Genomic DNA, 18,032 nt, shown 5'->3' with positions numbered 1-18,032 from the left:
CAACTTAGCTGAAATAGACCATTTATTGAAAGACACAAACTACCAATATTCACTAAAGATGAAATAGAAAACAGAATAGTATGCTATCCATTCAATATCACAGTAATCCAAGTCTTTGCCCCAACCAGTAATGCTGAAGAAGATGAAGTTGAGTGGTTCTATGAAGACCTACAAGACCTCCTAGAAGTAACACCCAAAAAAGATGTCCTTTTCATTATAGGGGACTGGAACGCAAAAGTCAAAGTCAAGAGATACCTGGAGTACAGGCACTTGGAGTAACAAGCAAGTTTGGTCTTGAAGTACAAAAGGAAGCAGAGCAAAGGCTAACAGAGTTTTGCAAGAGAATGCACTGGTCATAGCCAACACCCTGTTCCGATAACACAAGAGAAGGCTCTACACATGGACATTACCAGATGACCAATACCGATATCAGATTGATTATATTCTTTGCAGCCAAAGACCGAAAAGCTCCATACAGTCAGCAAAAATAAGACCAGGAGCTTCTGTGGCTCAGATCATGAACTCTTTATTGCAAAATTCAGACTTAAATTGAAGAAAGTAAAGAACACCACTAGACCATTCAGGTATGACCTAAATCAGATCCCTTATGATTATACAGTGGAAGTGACAAATAGATTCAAGGGATTAGAGCTGATAGAGACCCTGAAGAACTATGGAAACAGAGGTCCGGTGACGTGGTACAGGAAGCAGTGATCAAGACCATCCCCAAGGGAAAGAAATGCAAAAAGGCAAAGTGGTCGTCTTACAAATAGCTGAGAAGTGAAAGGCAAAGGAGAAAAGGAAAGATATATCCATTTGAATGCAGAGTTCCAAAGAAGAACAAGGAGAGATAAGAAAGCCTTCCTCAGTGATCAGTGCAAAGAAATAGAGGAAAATAATAGAATGGGAAAGACTAGAGATTCCTTTAAGAAGAGTAGAGACACCAAGAGAGCATTTCATGCAAAGATGGGCACAATAAAGAACAGAAATGGTATAGAGCTAACAGAAGCAGAAGATATTAAGAGGTGGTAAAAGAACTATACAAAAAAGATCTTCATGACCCAGATAACCACGATGGTGTGATCACTCACCTAAAGCCAGACATCCTGGAATGTGAAGTCAAGTGGGCCTTAGGAAGCATCACTATGAACAAAGCTAGTGGAGGCGAAGGAATTCCAGTTGAGCTATGATGCTATGAAAGTGCTGCACTCAATATGCCAGCCAATTTGGAAAACTCAGCAGTGGCCACAGGACTGGAAAAGGTCAGTTTTCATTCTAATCCCAAAGAAAGGCAATGCCAAAGAATGCTCAGACTACCATACAATTGCACTCATCTCACACACTAGGAAAACAATGCTCAAAATTCTCCAAGCCAGGTTTCAATAGTACATGAACCATAAACTTCCAGATGTTCAAGCCGGATTTAGAAAAGGCAGAGGAACCAGAAAATTGCCAACATCCATTGGATCATTGAAAAAGCAAGAGAATTCCAGAAAAACATCTATTTTATTGATTATGCCAAAGCCTTTGACTGTGTAGGTCACAACAAACTGTGGAAAATTCTGAAAAAGATGGGAATACCAGACCACCTTACCTGCCGCCTGAGAAATCTGTATGCAGGTCAAGAAGCAACAGTTAGAAATGGACATGTAACAACAGACTGATTCCAAATTGGCAAAGGAGTATGTCAGTGCTGTATATTGTCACCCTGCTTATTTAACTTACATGCAGAGCATATCATGCGAAATGCCAGGCTACATGCAGCACAAGCTGGAATCAAGATTGCCGGGGGAAATATCAATATCCTCAGATACGCAAATGACACCACCCTTAATGGCAGAAAGTGAAGAAGAACTAGAGAGCCTCTTGATGAAAGTGACAGAGGAGAGTGAAAAAGCTGGCTTAAAATTCAACATTCAGAAAACTAAGATCATGGCATCCAGTCCCAGCACTTCATGGCAATTAGATGGGGGAAACAGGGTCAACTGTGACAGACTATTTTCTTGGGCTCCAAAATCACTTCATATGGTGACTGCAACCATGAAATTAAAAGAGGCTTGCTCCTTGGGAGAAAAGCTATGACCAACCTAGACAGCATATTAAAAAGCAGAGACATTATTTTGCCAACAAAGGTCCGTCTAGTCAAAGCTATTGTTTTTCCCGTAGTCATGTACAGATATGAGAGTTAGATTATAAAGAAAGCTGAGCACCAAAGAATTGATGCTTTTGAACTGTAGTGTTGGAGAAGACACTTGAGAGTCCCTTGGACTGCAAGGAGATCAAACCAGTCCATCCTAAAGGAAATCAGTCTTGAATATTCATTGGAAGGACTGATGCTGAAGCTGAAACTCCAGTATTTTGGCCACCTGATGGGAAGAACTGACTCATTTGTAAAGACCCTAATGCTGGGAAATATTGAAGGCAGGAGGCGAAGGGGATGACAGATGATGAGATGGTGGGATGGCATCACTGACTCAATGGACATGAGTTTGAACAAGCTCTAGGAGTTGGTGAGGGACAGAGAAGCCTGGCGTGCTGCAGGCCATGGATTTGAAAAAAGTCAGACACAACTGAGTGACTTATAAACAAACTACTGGCCTAGATAGTTTTCCTGACAAATGCTACCAAAAATTTTAGGAGGAGATGATATCAGATCCCTCCAATTATCTCTAGAAAATAAAAGAATACTTTGCTAATAGTGATGTTGAGCAGCACTATTTACAGTAGGTAGAACATGGAAACAACGTAAATGTCCATTGACAGGTGAATGGATAAAGAAACCGTGCTACATATTGCTCAGTCATAAAAAGGAACACATTTGAGTCAGTTCTAATGAGATGGATGAACCTATAGCCTATTGTACAGAGGTGAAGTAAGTCAGAAAGAAAAAGATAAATGTCATATGCTAATGCATATATATGGAATCTAGTAAGATGGAACTGATGAATTTATTTGTAGCACAGCAATGGAGAAACAGACATAGAGAACAGACTTATGGACATGGGGAAGAGGGGAGGAAGAAGAGGGTGAGATGTAGGGAGAGAATAACATAGAAACTTACAATACCATAAATAAAATAGCTAATCGGAATTTGCTCTATGACTCAGAGAGCTCAAACAGGGACTCTGTAACAGTATAGAGGGGTGTGATGGGGTAGGAGGTGGGAGGGAAGTCAAGAGGGAGGGGACATATGTAAATCTATGGCTGATTCATGTTGATACTTGGCAGAAAATGGTCACATTCTGTAAATCAATTATCCTTCAAATAGAAAAAGATAATAAAAATTTAAAAAAAGAATCCTCTGTTTTATGCAGCCTTTCTTAATCTGATATCAAAATCATGCAAAAACTGTACATAAAAATAAAACTTGAAAACAATATATCTTGTAAACATATACCAATCTTTAATAAAATATTAGTAAATTGAATTCAGCAATTTAGAAAAAGAATAGTACACCAAGACCAAGAGGTGTTTATCTTGGGAATTCAAGTCTGGTTTAATATTTGAAAATTAGTAACTGTGATCCACCATATTAGCAGACTAAAGGAGACTAAAGCCATATGATCAAATCAACAAATATGAAAAAGTATTTGATAAAATTCATCCTTTTTATATAAAGCACTCAGCTAACTAGGAATACAAGTGAAGTTCTTTATCTCATTACGGAGCATCTACAAAAAATTTCTACAGTTGACATCAAAATCAGTGATGAGAAACTGAACCCTTTGTTCCTAAGATTGGGAATAAGGCAAGAATGTTTAGTCTTACCCCTTGTTTAATGTATTCCTGGAAGTCTTAGTGCAGTATGGCAAGAAAAGTAAATAACAAAGGAATTAAAAAGGAAAAATAAACCAAACTGTATCTGTTCAAAGATAACAATTTTCTACATAGAAAATCTCAAGCAATCTAGAAAAAGGAAAAGATTCCTAAAGCTTAATAAGTGAATTTAGCCAGGTTCCAGTACACAAGGTTAGCATACAAAAATGTCATATTTCTATATACTAGCAATGAACAATTGCAAACATCTTTCAAAGTACCACTTAAAATAGCTCCAATTAAGGAGCAGTAAGTACTTAAGTATAAGACTGACAAAATATGTACAGAATCTGTATGCTGAAAAAATATAAAACACTGATGAAAGAAATCAAAGGCCCCGAAAAATGAGATATGATATGATCATGTATTGAAAGACTCAAACTATTGTTATCATTTCTCTCAATAAACAATCTCAATTAAGTCCTAGCAAGATTATTTTTGTAGACATGGACAAACTTTTAAAATTTATATAGAGAAGTTAAGAAACTATAATAGCCAGAACACTTTACCAAAAAAAAAATGTTGAAAGATTCATACAATCAGTTTGAAAACTTAATTAAAAGATACGGTACCCAACACAGTACACCATTGATGAAAGAACTGGCACATAGATCAGTAGAACAATGTAGAAAGTCTAGAATAGACCTACGCAGTTATGGTTAACTGATTATTGACAAAGGTGCAAAGGCAATTTATTGTAAATGGATATTTAAATTGTGGTAAATCCATACAGTGGAACAGTGGGGTACTAGTCAATAAAAAATTAGTAAGCTATTGAAAAACACAACATGGATGAACCTGTTTTTATGTTGTGCTAAATGAAATCAGCCAGTCTTAAATAGTTGAATTCACTTATAAAAGGTATGAATCCATTTTGGGAAAGGCAAAACTATTACTTTAAAACCTTTATTTGTATAGCAGGGGTCATGGTCATATCATTTGTCGTCTGCCTGTAGCAGATATATTATTTACATATCAAATATGCTTCCGTGTTTGTTGTTGTTGTTTTTAATTTAACCTTCAAACTAGTATATAGTTCTGCTTGGCCCCAACATGATTATAAACATAAATGTGGACAGTGAAATTGCACGGCTATAAGGTAACCATCTGAATAAACATTTTCTTGTAGCAGAATCTCAGACTCTGAAAACTATTTCCATCTCCTACCAGCCATTAATCTCCACTTCCCTACCCTTGTTTGAAGAAGTCTTTACTGTGGGAATCATTATTGTCAGTACAAAGGAGGCTTGATCTAGGAGGCAGAAGACATAGGTGACTTTTAGCAAGTCACTTAATATTTATAAGTTTGTCTTCTTAAGGATAATAATATCTGTTCTGCTTACTTCTTTTGAAATCAGTGGAAACCATTTTATATGTTGTGAAATGTTTTTGGAAATGTAAGCTATCATCATTACTATTATTAAACATCAGAAATAAAGCAATATTTTGTGATATGGCAATCAGATTCAACTCTGAAAATTATTATGAATTTTAGAATTAATGCAGAATGAATAATAAAGATTTTATAACTTCTAGGTTGATTACTCTCTAGTTTTATTATCATAGTGAAAGTGAAAGTGTTAGTCTCTTAGTCTTGTCAGACTCTTTGTGACCCCATGGTCTGTCCATGGGATTCTCCAGGCGAGAATGCTGGAGTGGTTTGCCATTCTCTTCTCCAGGAGATCTTCCCAACCCAGGGATCAAACCCAGGTCTCCTGCAATGCAGGCAGATTCTTTACCATCTGAGCTACCAGGGAAGCCCTAGTATAATTTATTATCATACACTATTTAAACTATTAATAGAATATAAGATATGTTGTTATAGCAAGTTTGGGTACATGGATAGACATCTTAGCACAAATTCAGGAATATAAGATATGTTGTTATAGCAAGTTTGAGTACATGGATAGACATCTTAGCACAAATTCAGTTTATGAAAATACTATCAGGAAGGGTAACAAGCAAAATACTTAAGATTAATTTGAATTATGAAGAAATTCAGTTTTAGTTAAAGCTGTAGTTATTTCTTTCTAGCAGTAGATGACAGTAGAGTTCTTTGTAGTAAGAATCAAATTGCCTAAGTACTTATATAACAACAGCTTCCTATTCACATTACCATATATAGAAATACTGCTGTAGGCACTAAAGATTTTACTTTCTATAAGGACTTTGTAACAGATAAAAAAGAGTTTTACTGAAGAAAAAGGATAAATTTTAAAGTGTTGAAGATTACTCCCTTCTTTGCTTCCTCCACCTCCGCCCCCTCCTTCCTATGGTAATTTTGTTATAAAGTTTATACATTGCTTTAAATAAATTAACCTGAGTGTCATATTTAGAAATCTGGAATATTTGTAGGAAACTCCAGCAATGTTGGATATAAGTCTAGCTAGACATGTTGTGTTAAAAACAAGTATTTTGGGCTGAAATGTTAGAATTAGCTTGTACTTTTGCCAAGGGAATACTGTGAGTGTAATATTTTGGGGAGGTTCATATGTCAGAGATGAGTGATTGCAAGGAGTGGCTGGAAACAGGGAAAAGAAGTTATTTTAGAAATCCACATTTGCACTAATAAAAATGAAACTCAAAGAATAAATAAAATTTTGTAACAGATTAAATAGAGAAGTTAAATGACATTACTTCCATTGCTGTTGTCTCTATATATGAGCAGCTAGGTGGTTGTTGGATAATTTACAAATATGATCCTATCATAAATAAAATATTTTCAAGTGTTTGATTCTACTTAGACCTTTAACTTATTAAAAATGAACAAATACTTTTATATGTATATTTATTATGTAATATGTGCATTGCACAATTTGAGACATAAATTTATAAACAAATTTTAACATAAAATTCCAAGATTATTGGAAATAGCAGAGAGAGCAGTTTATTTTTCCAGGAAATTTGTGGGAAACTTTCCATGAAGAGGTGACACTTTTGCTGAGCCCTGAGGATGAATAGAATTTATCCCAAGAAAGCAAGTGAAAGATTCAGGAATTTTATCCACTTTACGCCTGTAAATAACCAGCTCATGCTCTATAGATGTTTATTAAAGGCTGAAGACACCTGTGGAGGGTGTGTTTTGTGTAAAGTCTGTTGTTAATAAAGAAATTATCTATTATTATATACACACATTTCTCAGAAGGCTACAGTTTAAGAAGTTTGGTCTTGTAGATACTGTTGCCTGTTTGTTTAGATTGATACTAATTTTATTGCACAAAATAAAATGTACACAAATGAGCTCTTATTTGGCAAAATGCATTAGTCAATGTTTCCTTTGTATGCGTGTGTGTGTGTGTGTGTGTGTGTGTGTGTGTGTGTGTGGTATCCTAATTTGATTACATTATTATTCCTTTTTATTCTGCTTGTCATCATTGTTTCTATTTATTTTGTTTGTTAAGCAGTAGGCAGGAAATCATAAGATTTTTTGATAATTACTTTTTTATAATTTATTCTTTTGAAGGATAATTGCTTTACAGAATTTTGTTGTTTTCTGTCAAACCTCGACATGAATCAGCCATAGGTATACACATATCCCCTACCTCTTGAATCTCCGTCCCATCTCTCATTAGATTTTTTTTAAAAGATCTTTCTTTCCTTTCCCTCCTTCCTCCCCCCTTATCATCCTTTAATAAAAGTGTCACAAGGCAAGTACCCAGAATCATTTTTAAATGTCACAGGTTACTTTTTTTGTGCAAATGGACAGTTTACTTTTAACTAAAGTTGCTGTTTCAAAGTGAGATCCCTAAATCAGAGATCAGGGAAGCAGCAATCCTCAGTGTCAAGTCTAAAAATTAACATATTTCAGTCAACTAGAATGATTTTTTTCCTTTCAACTGAAACCTCTCACTGTGGCTGATTTTATATACTTTAAATCTTAATATTTTTTCAAATTATAGAATGTTTTAAAATGTACTGCAGATGTGCACTTGTCAGCAAATTATGTTTGGTAAGCAATACTAACATACTAAGTTTTTGTAGTTTCTGTATGTATTAGATTTAAGCCAGTGAATTAGCAATGTTGAGTTTTTTAAATTATAGTTCACTTTTTTTTTCATTAAAAGTTATGTTTGTTTTTTGAGTGTTTTGTAATATCTGTTCCATACAGGTTTTCAATGAAAAGTTAACTGTTTATAAGGATCTATAAAGTCTATACTAGTCTATATTAGCTGATTTGCTGGGAAAAAAGAACACAACCTTTTAAACTTATTGCATTTGGAGAGTGGTTTGACCTTCAGTTATTTGTATAGGGTTGTAATGCATGTGTAAATAGTTTTCCTTTTTAAAAATTTTTTCAGCTTATTATTTATATCTAAAGCTTTATATTTAGTGTTCTCATTAACCTGTGTATTAGTATTAAAACACTCAAACATAGACCTTTTAAGGATGATATTGCAAGTCTTTAAAATCTTCATCTCTAGTTGAAGTTTTGCTAAGCAAGGCTCAGTAATGTGCTGTTTTATATTAACAGGAAACAGAACAGCAGTAGTGGTTTGAATACCCTGCAAACAGGAAGTTTGACACATGCATAGCTCTTAGCTTCTGTGTAAGGAGTTGTTGAGCTCCTTCTGGAAATATTTTCAGTTACTCTAAGTTAAGTGTAAATACACATGAATGGCAGCTTATAGAGAAGTACCCTGTAACCAATATACAGGTACTACTGCTCTTCAGAAATTGGAAGGTTTTGCTAGCCGATTATTTCATAGACACTCCAAAGGTACTGCACATGATCAGAAAACAACTCTGGAAAATGACAGCCTTCATTTCTCTGAACATACTGCCTTATGGGACAAATCAAGTAAGTTTTGTTTTTGTTTTTTGATGATACATTGTAACTAGAAGCTAAAATACTAATTGTAGTTTTAGAATCAGAGAACTATGGGGGTATTTTTTTGTTGTTGTCTTTTTTGTAATTTGCACAAACATATTTTGCAAGGTAAAGTTGAAAAAAATCCACAAAAATTTGATTATAAATTGAGCTGAATCACATAGCTCATGGTTTTGTTTGAAATACAATCAGTTAAACTGAGTATCAGTGGGGAAATTTTCTACTAGATTCTTAATTTCTAGTGTGTATTATGGTTTTGTTTTTATTTTTTTGTTTTTATGTAAAAGTGAAATGCCTACATTTAAGAGAGATAATCAGTTTATTTTTTTAAATGTCATACATTTATAAGCCTTAAAATTCAAAAGGGGTAAAAGAACTCTTGAATTTATAATTAAATTTTTATTATGTTTGCCATATTTTATTTTTAAATGCATGTGTAAAAGTTACCTTAGTTTAACAAGCAGGATTTATAATATGAAAGCATACTATGATTATTCTATGTGAAATCTTACATTTAAAACATTAAAAATACCAGAAGCTTTCTTATAGTGGGGGGTACTTGTTTATGCATGCATCACATTCTTTCCAGACATGGTAAAATGTTTCGACTTGCTGCTTGGCCGAAATGGTGATACATAATGATTTTTTTGTGACATGCAGTTTTTAAAGGATGCATTTCACTTATAAACAATACCAGTGCTGCCATTCCACATCTCACCTTGGACTTTCCTCAAAGTATTTTTGTCACTCTGATCAAAGGAACAATAGAATTACTCTTGGTCCTTTTTAGTGTGTTTGATCACCAGACAGCACTAGGTTTTGCCTCTGTTTATATACTCCATAGCAGTTAAAGAGGAAAACTCAGCTAAAACAGCAACAACAGAACAAGAATAGCTTGTAGAATTGACACCTTTGTTTATATAGTAGCTTCATAGTTCCACGGAAGCTTATTTGAATTTTTTTTAATCACATCAGAATTTTTTTTTACCTATAAGTTATATTAGGGAGAAAGTAAAAAACATGTATTTGTACATTTCTTTTTCCTTCTAGAGATTTTGATTATTTATAATTAATCCTTACTATGTAGCAAGTTGATAGATGAGAAATTGCAAATATCTTCAAGGTAATGAACTGTTAAATATTGAAATAGGAGTACGTTATTAAAATTTACCAAGCAACAAAAGTTTGCTGTTCATTCTACTTGCCCTATTCTGTTAAATTGCAGTCTCCTAAGGCCTTTTGGAAATCATTTTTATGCATTTCAGGGATCTTTTAATTAAACATTCAATGAAGAATGAGGACAATATTGGATTAGTACACTAACCCCTATTTCTACAAATAGAGGGTATTTAGTAAATGTGTCACAAATAATGAATGGTATGGGCTTTTAATAATGAAAAGTTGTGTTTGAGCTGTACCCTCAACATTTAAAAGAGTGTGTGGGGCTTGTAACATTTTCTGAGACACATTTTAAAATCTAACAGTTGAAGGTAATATCAGGAACTATGATTTCTTTTGGAGAAACAAATAAAATGCTGTTAACATTTTTCTTTATTGTGATGTCACAAAATAAATTAATAGGATCATAGTGCACAGTGAAATTAAGCACAGACTTTGTAGCCATTCAAATAATAGATGTGATATAAGAAATACTTAAAGAGTGACTGAATGTTCATTAATCAAGCATTCCTTCACTTTCTCTTTCATATCCCAGAATATCATAGACAAAATAATTGTATATATGTAGTGATGATTATGGTAAGCATGGAGTTCTGGTTTCCTATTATGGAATGTTTTGTTGTAGAGGAGAAAATAAGGATACAACAGAAACAGAGGAATCCTTCTGTTTCAAAATTCCAAGGTTTATTTTTTGTGGTGGAAACACAAATTCTTATTCATTTGTAGTGTGAGTTATGGAAGGAACTTTGACAGTATGAAGTTTTCATGCAGATTACATTCTTCATGCTGCTTAGAACAGTTTACTTCCATGACTTGTTTGATAAGAAAAAGGAATGTAATATCTCCTGCTGATAAGCTGAGTATGCTTGTTTCAAAAGTGCTATTTAGGAAATAAGATGAGCATAGAAACTGCATTTAATTTTATAAAAAATTAGATTTCTGAACTATTGAGTAAAGATTATAATGGTCAATTTAAGCATATATGAAATGTAACAATTTTAATACAAGTTTCTTTATTCTTCAGTGATATTAAATTTAAGAAGAAACACAAAATAAAGGCCATATAGTGGTTTCCAGGTGCTTTAAATGTGTTTTATCTTTTACTACTAAAATAACAGGAATTCCTGTTTGATAACATAAATATTTAACAGCTGATTCCTTGAACATATAAGTACATGAAGTTCAAAACAAAAACATGAAGGAATTCTTTCTATTCTGACTCAGAATTAAAGGGAATATTGACATTCCATTGAGTTTTCTTTCTAGAAAATTTGTTATAGTTAGCTTCTAAATCTTTCTTTGATCATAAATGGTGTGTTGAGTTACACAATGCTGAACTTGATGGAAGTTTTGCACATTTTAAATGTTGGACTTTATATATTTAATGTCTAATTGCAACAGTTTAAGCACTGAATAGATGAATACCATCAAATACTTTACCTATTCTTTCCTGTGAATTGATAGGTTATTTCTCTGGCAGATACAAATCCATATTAGTGAAGTTTAGATTGAAATACTGTATTGAACAAATGAGCAATTTTGTATGTGGACTTTTTTTCAGATAGAATCAGAGCTAAGTTCAATTCAGTTCAGTTAAGTCGCTCAGTCGTGTCCAACTCTTTGCGACTCCATGAACCGCAATACGCCAGGCCTCCCTTTCCATCACCAACTCCCAGAGTTTACCCAAACTCATGTCCGTCTAGTCAGTGATGCCATCCAACCATCTCATGCTCTGTCGTCCCCTTCTCCTTCTGCCCTCAATCTTTCCCAGCATCAGGGTCTTTTCAAATGAATCAGCTCTTCACATCAGGTGGCCATAGTATTGGAGTTTCAGCTTCAACATCAGTCCTTCCAATGAACATTCAGGACTAATCTCCTTTAGGATGGACTGGTTGAATGTCCTTGCAGTCCAAGGGACTCTCAAGAGTCTTCTCCAACATCACAGTTCAAAAGCATCAATTCTTCAGCGCTCAGCTTTCTTTATAGTCTGACTCTCACATCCATACGTGACTACTGGAAAAACCATAGCCTTGACTAGATGGACCTTTGTTGGCAAGGTAATGTCTCTGCTTTTTAATATGCTGTCTAGGTTGGTCATAATTTTCCTTCCAAGGAGTAAGCATCTTTTAATTTCATGGCTGCAATCACCTTTTCCTCCTCTGAGTCTCAAAATTCATTCTTCAATATACTTGGAAGGCTCTGTCTTCTCCTTAATGCTAATTTCTTCTTTAGTGCTAAACTCCCACAGAAAGTTACTTATACATTTTTAAGCTACTATTTCATTGTGCCTAGACTATTATGTGGTCTGTATGTTTGCTCTTTCTCTTGTTTTTGAGGGTAATAACTCAATCTTATTTTTCCCATATCCTAGTTTGCAGGCTATAATATTGCAAATCCTCAAAAAATTAATTACTACCAAGAAGCAGTGGAATATTGCAGATGAAAAAAGTAGATGAAAAGATAATGTGGAAGGTCTTTTAGCTTAGAAGTTACAAGATACAGATATAGTACACTAAAGCAGAGGTCTCCAACCTTTTGGGCACCAGGGAAGACAATTCATCCGCAGACTGGGGGAAGGATGATTGAAGTGCATTACACTGACTGTGCACTTTATTTCTATTATTATTACATCAGCTCCACCTCAGATCACCATGCATTAGATCCTGGAGGTTGGGGACCCCTGCACTAAAGCATGGGAGTAAACTGCCTTAAAGACTGTATGAGCTTTGGAAAGTTAAAACTGCCTAAACTGGTCTATTATAACTGCTTTAGCTCTTTGCAGATTCTATTGCATTATCAAGATAATGCGTATAATTCCCTATGCTGTACATTAAATCTGTGTTGCTTCTATACTTTATATATAGTAATTTGCATATGTTAATCTCATATCCTTAATTTGTGCCCCACCCTTTCCCTCTCCACTTTGGTAACCAGAAGTTTATTTTCAATGTCTGTGAGTTGCTTTTCTATGTCTGTGAGTCTGTTTCTGTCTGTGAGTCATATTTGTCTTTCTCTAACGAAGAGGAACTAAAAAGCCTCTTGATGAAAGTGAAAGATGAGAGTGAAAAAGTTGGCTTAAAGCTCAACATTCAGAAAACTAAGATCATGGCATCTGGTCCCATCACCTCATGGGAAGTAGATGGGGAGACAGTGGAAACAGTGTCAGACTTTATTTTTTGGGGATCCAAAATCACTGCAGATGGTGACTGCAGCCATGAAATTAAAAGACGCTTACTCCTTGGAAGGAAAGTTATGACCAACCTAGATAGCATATTAAAAAGCAGAGACATTACTTTGCCAACAAAGGTCCGTCTGGTCAAGGCTATGGTTTTTCCAGTGGTCATGTGTGGATCTGAGAGTTGGACTGTAAAGAAAGGTGAGTGCTGAAAAATTGATGCTTTTGAACTGTGGTGTTGGAGAAGACTCTTGAGAGTCCCTTGGACTGCAAGGAGATCCAACCAGTTCATTCTAAAGGAGCTAAGTCCTGGGTGTTCATTGGAAAGACTGATGTTTAAGCTGAAACTCCAATACTCTGGCCACCTCATGAGAAGAATTGACTCATTGGAAAAGACCCTGATGCTGAGAGGGATTGGGGGCAGGAGGAGAAGGGGACAACAGAGGATGAGATGGCTGGATGGCATCACCGACTCGATGGGCATGGGTTTGGGTAGACTCCAGGAGTTGGTGATGGACAGGGAGGCCTGGCGTGCTGCGATTCATGGATTCACAAAGAGTCAGACATGACTGAGTGAATGAACTGAACTGAACTGAACTTATTTCACTAAGCATAATATTCTCTAGGGCCATCCGCATTACTGAAAATGGCAGTATTTCATTATTTTTAGTAGCTGAGTATTATGTATGTGTATATTTATATATATATTTATATACACACATACATATATATATATACACACACACATACACATTCACACACATATATACACACATCTATATACCATACCTTCCAGTTGTCTATTGATGGACATTTGGGTTGCTTCCATGCCTTGGCTATTGTAAATAGTGCTGCTATGAAGGTTGGGGTGCATGTATTTTTTGAATTATTGTTTTCATTTTTTTAATTTTTTTGGATATATATACCCTAGAGTGTAATTGCTGGATCATATGGTAGTTACTGTTCCCCCTAGTGGCTGTACCAATTTACATCGCAGTTTACAGTTTACAAGACTTTCCTTTTCTCCACATCCTCTCCAACATTTGTTATTTGTACATTTTGGATGATAGCCATTCTGTGAGGCGTCAGGTGATAGCTTTGTGTGGTTTCGATTTTTGCATTTCTCTTAATAATTAGCTATGCAGAGCTAATACTTTTGGCAACTATGTGAACATGATAATGAATAGACAATGGAATCCAATTATAACAACAATGTAAGTTGTTTCTTCTACCTGGAATTTCCTTTTCCTACTACTGCCAATGATGGGATATATCCTACTTTAAGCCTCTGCTCACATACTATCTCTGTAACAAAATCACTGAAGCATTCTGTTCCTCTGACCTTTATCCTTTTTAGAATTCATGTTCTCTTCCTGTGTTCTATAACATCTATACTCACTCCTGTTATGCTTTATTTTATAGCATTAAAACTATATTAAATTAGTCCTTAAGTTACCTCTCTCCCCTGTTTTGTCCGTTTGTTTTTGTATTGCCAGCATATTTCTTAGTTAATGTTGAATTGTTTGGTAGGCCAACATTAAATATCACTACAGTCGTACAGTAACAAGCTTTCTCTAAAAATTTGTTCTATTGTGATCTTTGTAATCTACATGGTTAGAGAAGGAAGACTGAGTATATACCGTTATATAGTGTCTTGCTCAAGTTTCATCCCAGTCTAGTAGCAATAGGATCACCCAGGAGCCTGTTAAAAATCAGGCCCAGATCTAGATCTAGTGAGTCAGAATCTGAACTTTAACAAGATTACCCAGCTGATTCATATGCACATTAAAGTTTGAGAAACACTTTTTCCCTAATAACATTTTAATCTGATTACAAATATTATGCCTTCATTGAAGAAAATTTGCAAACTGTAGAAAAAAACAAAGTAAAAAAATCACATGCAATCCCACCAAAAGATAACCTTGTTCTATGTATATCTGTTTTGTGCATCTGCTAAGTCACTTCAGTCATGTCCAACTCTGTGCGACCCCATAGATGGCAGCCCACCAGGCTCCCCCATCCCTGGGATTCTCCAGGCAAGAATACTGCATAGGTACACAACTTTCCACTGTAAATTTGAATCTCTCGATACAATATGTCATAACATTTTGCCTTATCATAGAGATTTGTTCTACAGTACAAGTGGCTTTTTTGTATTCAGTCTTAAGGATGTACCACAATTTAAACAATCACTAGCCATCTAGACTTTTTAATTTTTTGCTGTTTTATAAAAAAACTGCTGTGATAAACATATTTGTAGCTAAATATTTGTGCATATCATTATATTTATATTTTACAGAGCAAATGTAGAGAACTGTTATAACCATTTTAAGACTTTTGTATTAAATTCTGTCCCAGATACACATGTACTGTATTCTTTCAGAATTAAATTTGTTTCAAGTCAGCTGCATCCCAATACAAAATAAAAAGTTTGAAGTTTATTTTAAAAAGTGCTAAATGCAAAGAAAGATTATTAAAAGCAGCAAAGGAAAAGCAACAAGTAACATACAAGGGAAAACCCATATGATTAACAGTGGATCTTTCAGCAGAAACTCTTCAGGCCAGAAGGGAATGGCAAGATATATTTAAAGTACTGAAAGAGAAAAATCTACCACCAAGATTACTATACCTGGCAAAGATCTCATTCAAAATTGATGGAGAAATCAAAAGCTTTACAGACAAGCAAAAGTTAAGAAAACTCAGCACCACCAAACAGCCTTGCAACATATACTAAAGGGACTTACATAGCCAGTAAACACAAGAGAAAGGAAAGAACTACAAAAGCAAACCCAAAACAATCAAGAAAATGCCAGTAGTAACATATATGTCAATAATTATCTTAAATGTAAACAGATTAAATGCACCAACCAAAGATACAGACTGACTGAATGGATACAAAAACAAGACCCATATATATATGCTGCCTACTGGAGACCCACTTCAGAACTAGAGACACGTACAGACTGAAAGTAAAAGGATGGAAAAGATTATATGTGAATGGAAACCAAGAGAAAGCTGGAGTGACAATCCTTATTTCAGACAAAATAGACTTTAAAATAAAGAATAATTATAAGAGACAAAGAAGGACACTACGTAATGATCAAGGGGTCAGTCCAAGAAGACATAACAATTGTAAATATTTATGCACCCAACATAGGAGCACCTCAATACATAAGGCAAACACTAACAGGCATAAAAGGGGAAATCGACAGTAGCACAATAATAGTAGTGGACTTTAACACCCCACTTACATCATTGGACAGATCATCAAAACAAAGAATCAATAAGGAAACAGAAACCTTAAATGAAACATTAGACCATATGGACCTAATATATATCTTCAGGACTTTCCATCGAAATGCGGAAGAATACACTTTCTTCTGAAGTGCACATGGAGCATTCTCCAGGATAGACCGCATCTTGGGCCACAAATCAAGCCTCAATAAATTTAAGAAAATTGAAATTGTATCAGGTATCTCCTCTGATCACAATGCCATAGACTAGATATCAACTGCATGAAAAAAAATGCAAAAAATACAAACTCATGGAGATTAAACAATACATTACTAAAGGTTACTGAAGATATAAGAAAGGAAATCAAGATTCCTAGAAACAAATGACAATGAAAACACAATGACCCAAAACTTACGGGATTCAGCAAAAGCAGTTCTAGGAAGTTTATAGCGATACAGTAATTCATTAAGAAACAAGAAAAGTATCGAATGGACAACCTAACTCTACATCTAAAGCAGTTGACAAAAAAAGAACAAAAAAATCCCAAAATCAACAAAAGGAAAGAAATCATAAAGATTAGAGCAGAAATAAATGGAAAAAAAATGAATACCTAAGATTAACAGATAGCAAAGATTAATAAAACTAAAAACTGTTTCTTTGAGAAGATAAACAAAATTGACAAACCACTAGCCACACCCATCAAGAAAAAAAAAAAAGGAGAAAGATCAAATCAACAAAATTAGAAATGAAAAAGGAGAGGTTACATCAGAAAACACAGAAATAAAATGGACCATAAGAGAATATGAGACAACCTAGAGGACGATCTAGAGGAAACGGACAGATTCTTAGAAGAGGTCAGCCTCCCAAGACTGAACTGGGAAGGAAATAGAAATTATGAACAACCCAGTTACAAACACTGAAATCAAAACAGTGATCAAAAATCTCCCAAAAACAAAAGCCCAGGGCCAGATGGCTTCCCAGGGGAATTCTATCAAACATTTAGAGAAGAGCTAATGGACAGTTTTTCTGAAACTCTTCCAAAAAATTGCAGAGGAAGGAACACTTCCAAATTCATTCTTTGGGGCCACCATCACTGTGACACCAAACCAGACAAAGACAGCACAAAAAAAGAAAACTATAGGCCAATATCACTGATGAACATAGATGCAAAAATCCTCAACAAAATTCTGGCAAGCAGAATTCAGTGATACATTAAAAAGCTCATACACCATGATCAAGTCAAGTTTATTCCAGGGATGCAAGGATTCTTCAATTTATGCAAATCAATCAAGGTGATACACCATATTAGCAAATTCAAAGATAAAAACCATGTGATCATCTCAATAGATGCAGGAAAGGCCTTCGACAAAATTCAGCATCCATTTATGATTAAAACTCTTCAAAAAATGGGCATAGAAGGAACCTACCTCAACATAGTAAGGCCATATATGAAAAGCCCACAGCAAACCTTATTCTCAATGGTGAAAAACTGAAAGCATTCCCTCTGAGATCAGAAACAAGACAAGGGTGTCCACTCTCACCACTGTTATTCAAAATAGTTTTGGAAGTCCTAGCTATAGCAATTAGAGAAGAAATAGAAATAAAAGGAGTCCATATCAGAAAAGAGGAAGTAAAACTCTGTTTGCAGATGACATGATACTATAAATAGAAACCCAACAGAAACTATCAGAAAATTACTAGAGCTAATCAGTGAATTTAGCAAAGTCATAAGGTCAATACACAGAAATCACTTGCATTCCTATATACTAACAGTGAAAAATCAGAAGGAGAAATTAAGGA

The 18,032-nt window shown here is 34.8% G+C and overlaps 1 protein-coding gene across 2 annotated transcripts in view; it reads left to right on the top strand.

Annotated features, from left to right (window-relative positions):
* Positions 1-18,032, top strand: part of PRKACB (protein kinase cAMP-activated catalytic subunit beta) — a 155,036-nt gene that overhangs the window by 58,519 nt on the left and 78,485 nt on the right. The window contains exon 1 of one of the 2 annotated variants that reach the window (XM_043460850.1): positions 8,301-8,614. The exons of the other annotated variant lie outside the window; for it this stretch is intronic. Within the exon in view, the coding sequence (XP_043316785.1) occupies positions 8,431-8,614 (184 nt within the window). The 5' untranslated portion in view covers positions 8,301-8,430. Of the gene's footprint in view, positions 1-8,300; positions 8,615-18,032 lie in introns of those variants that run through there. 2 annotated transcript variants of the gene reach the window in all.

Source organism: Cervus canadensis, chromosome 2 (assembly GCF_019320065.1).
Source record: "Cervus canadensis isolate Bull #8, Minnesota chromosome 2, ASM1932006v1, whole genome shotgun sequence".
Classification (NCBI taxonomy): Eukaryota; Metazoa; Chordata; class Mammalia; order Artiodactyla; family Cervidae; genus Cervus; species Cervus canadensis.
The sequence above is the reverse complement of the archived record's forward strand: the minus strand, read 5'-3'. Positions and strand labels throughout refer to the sequence as shown.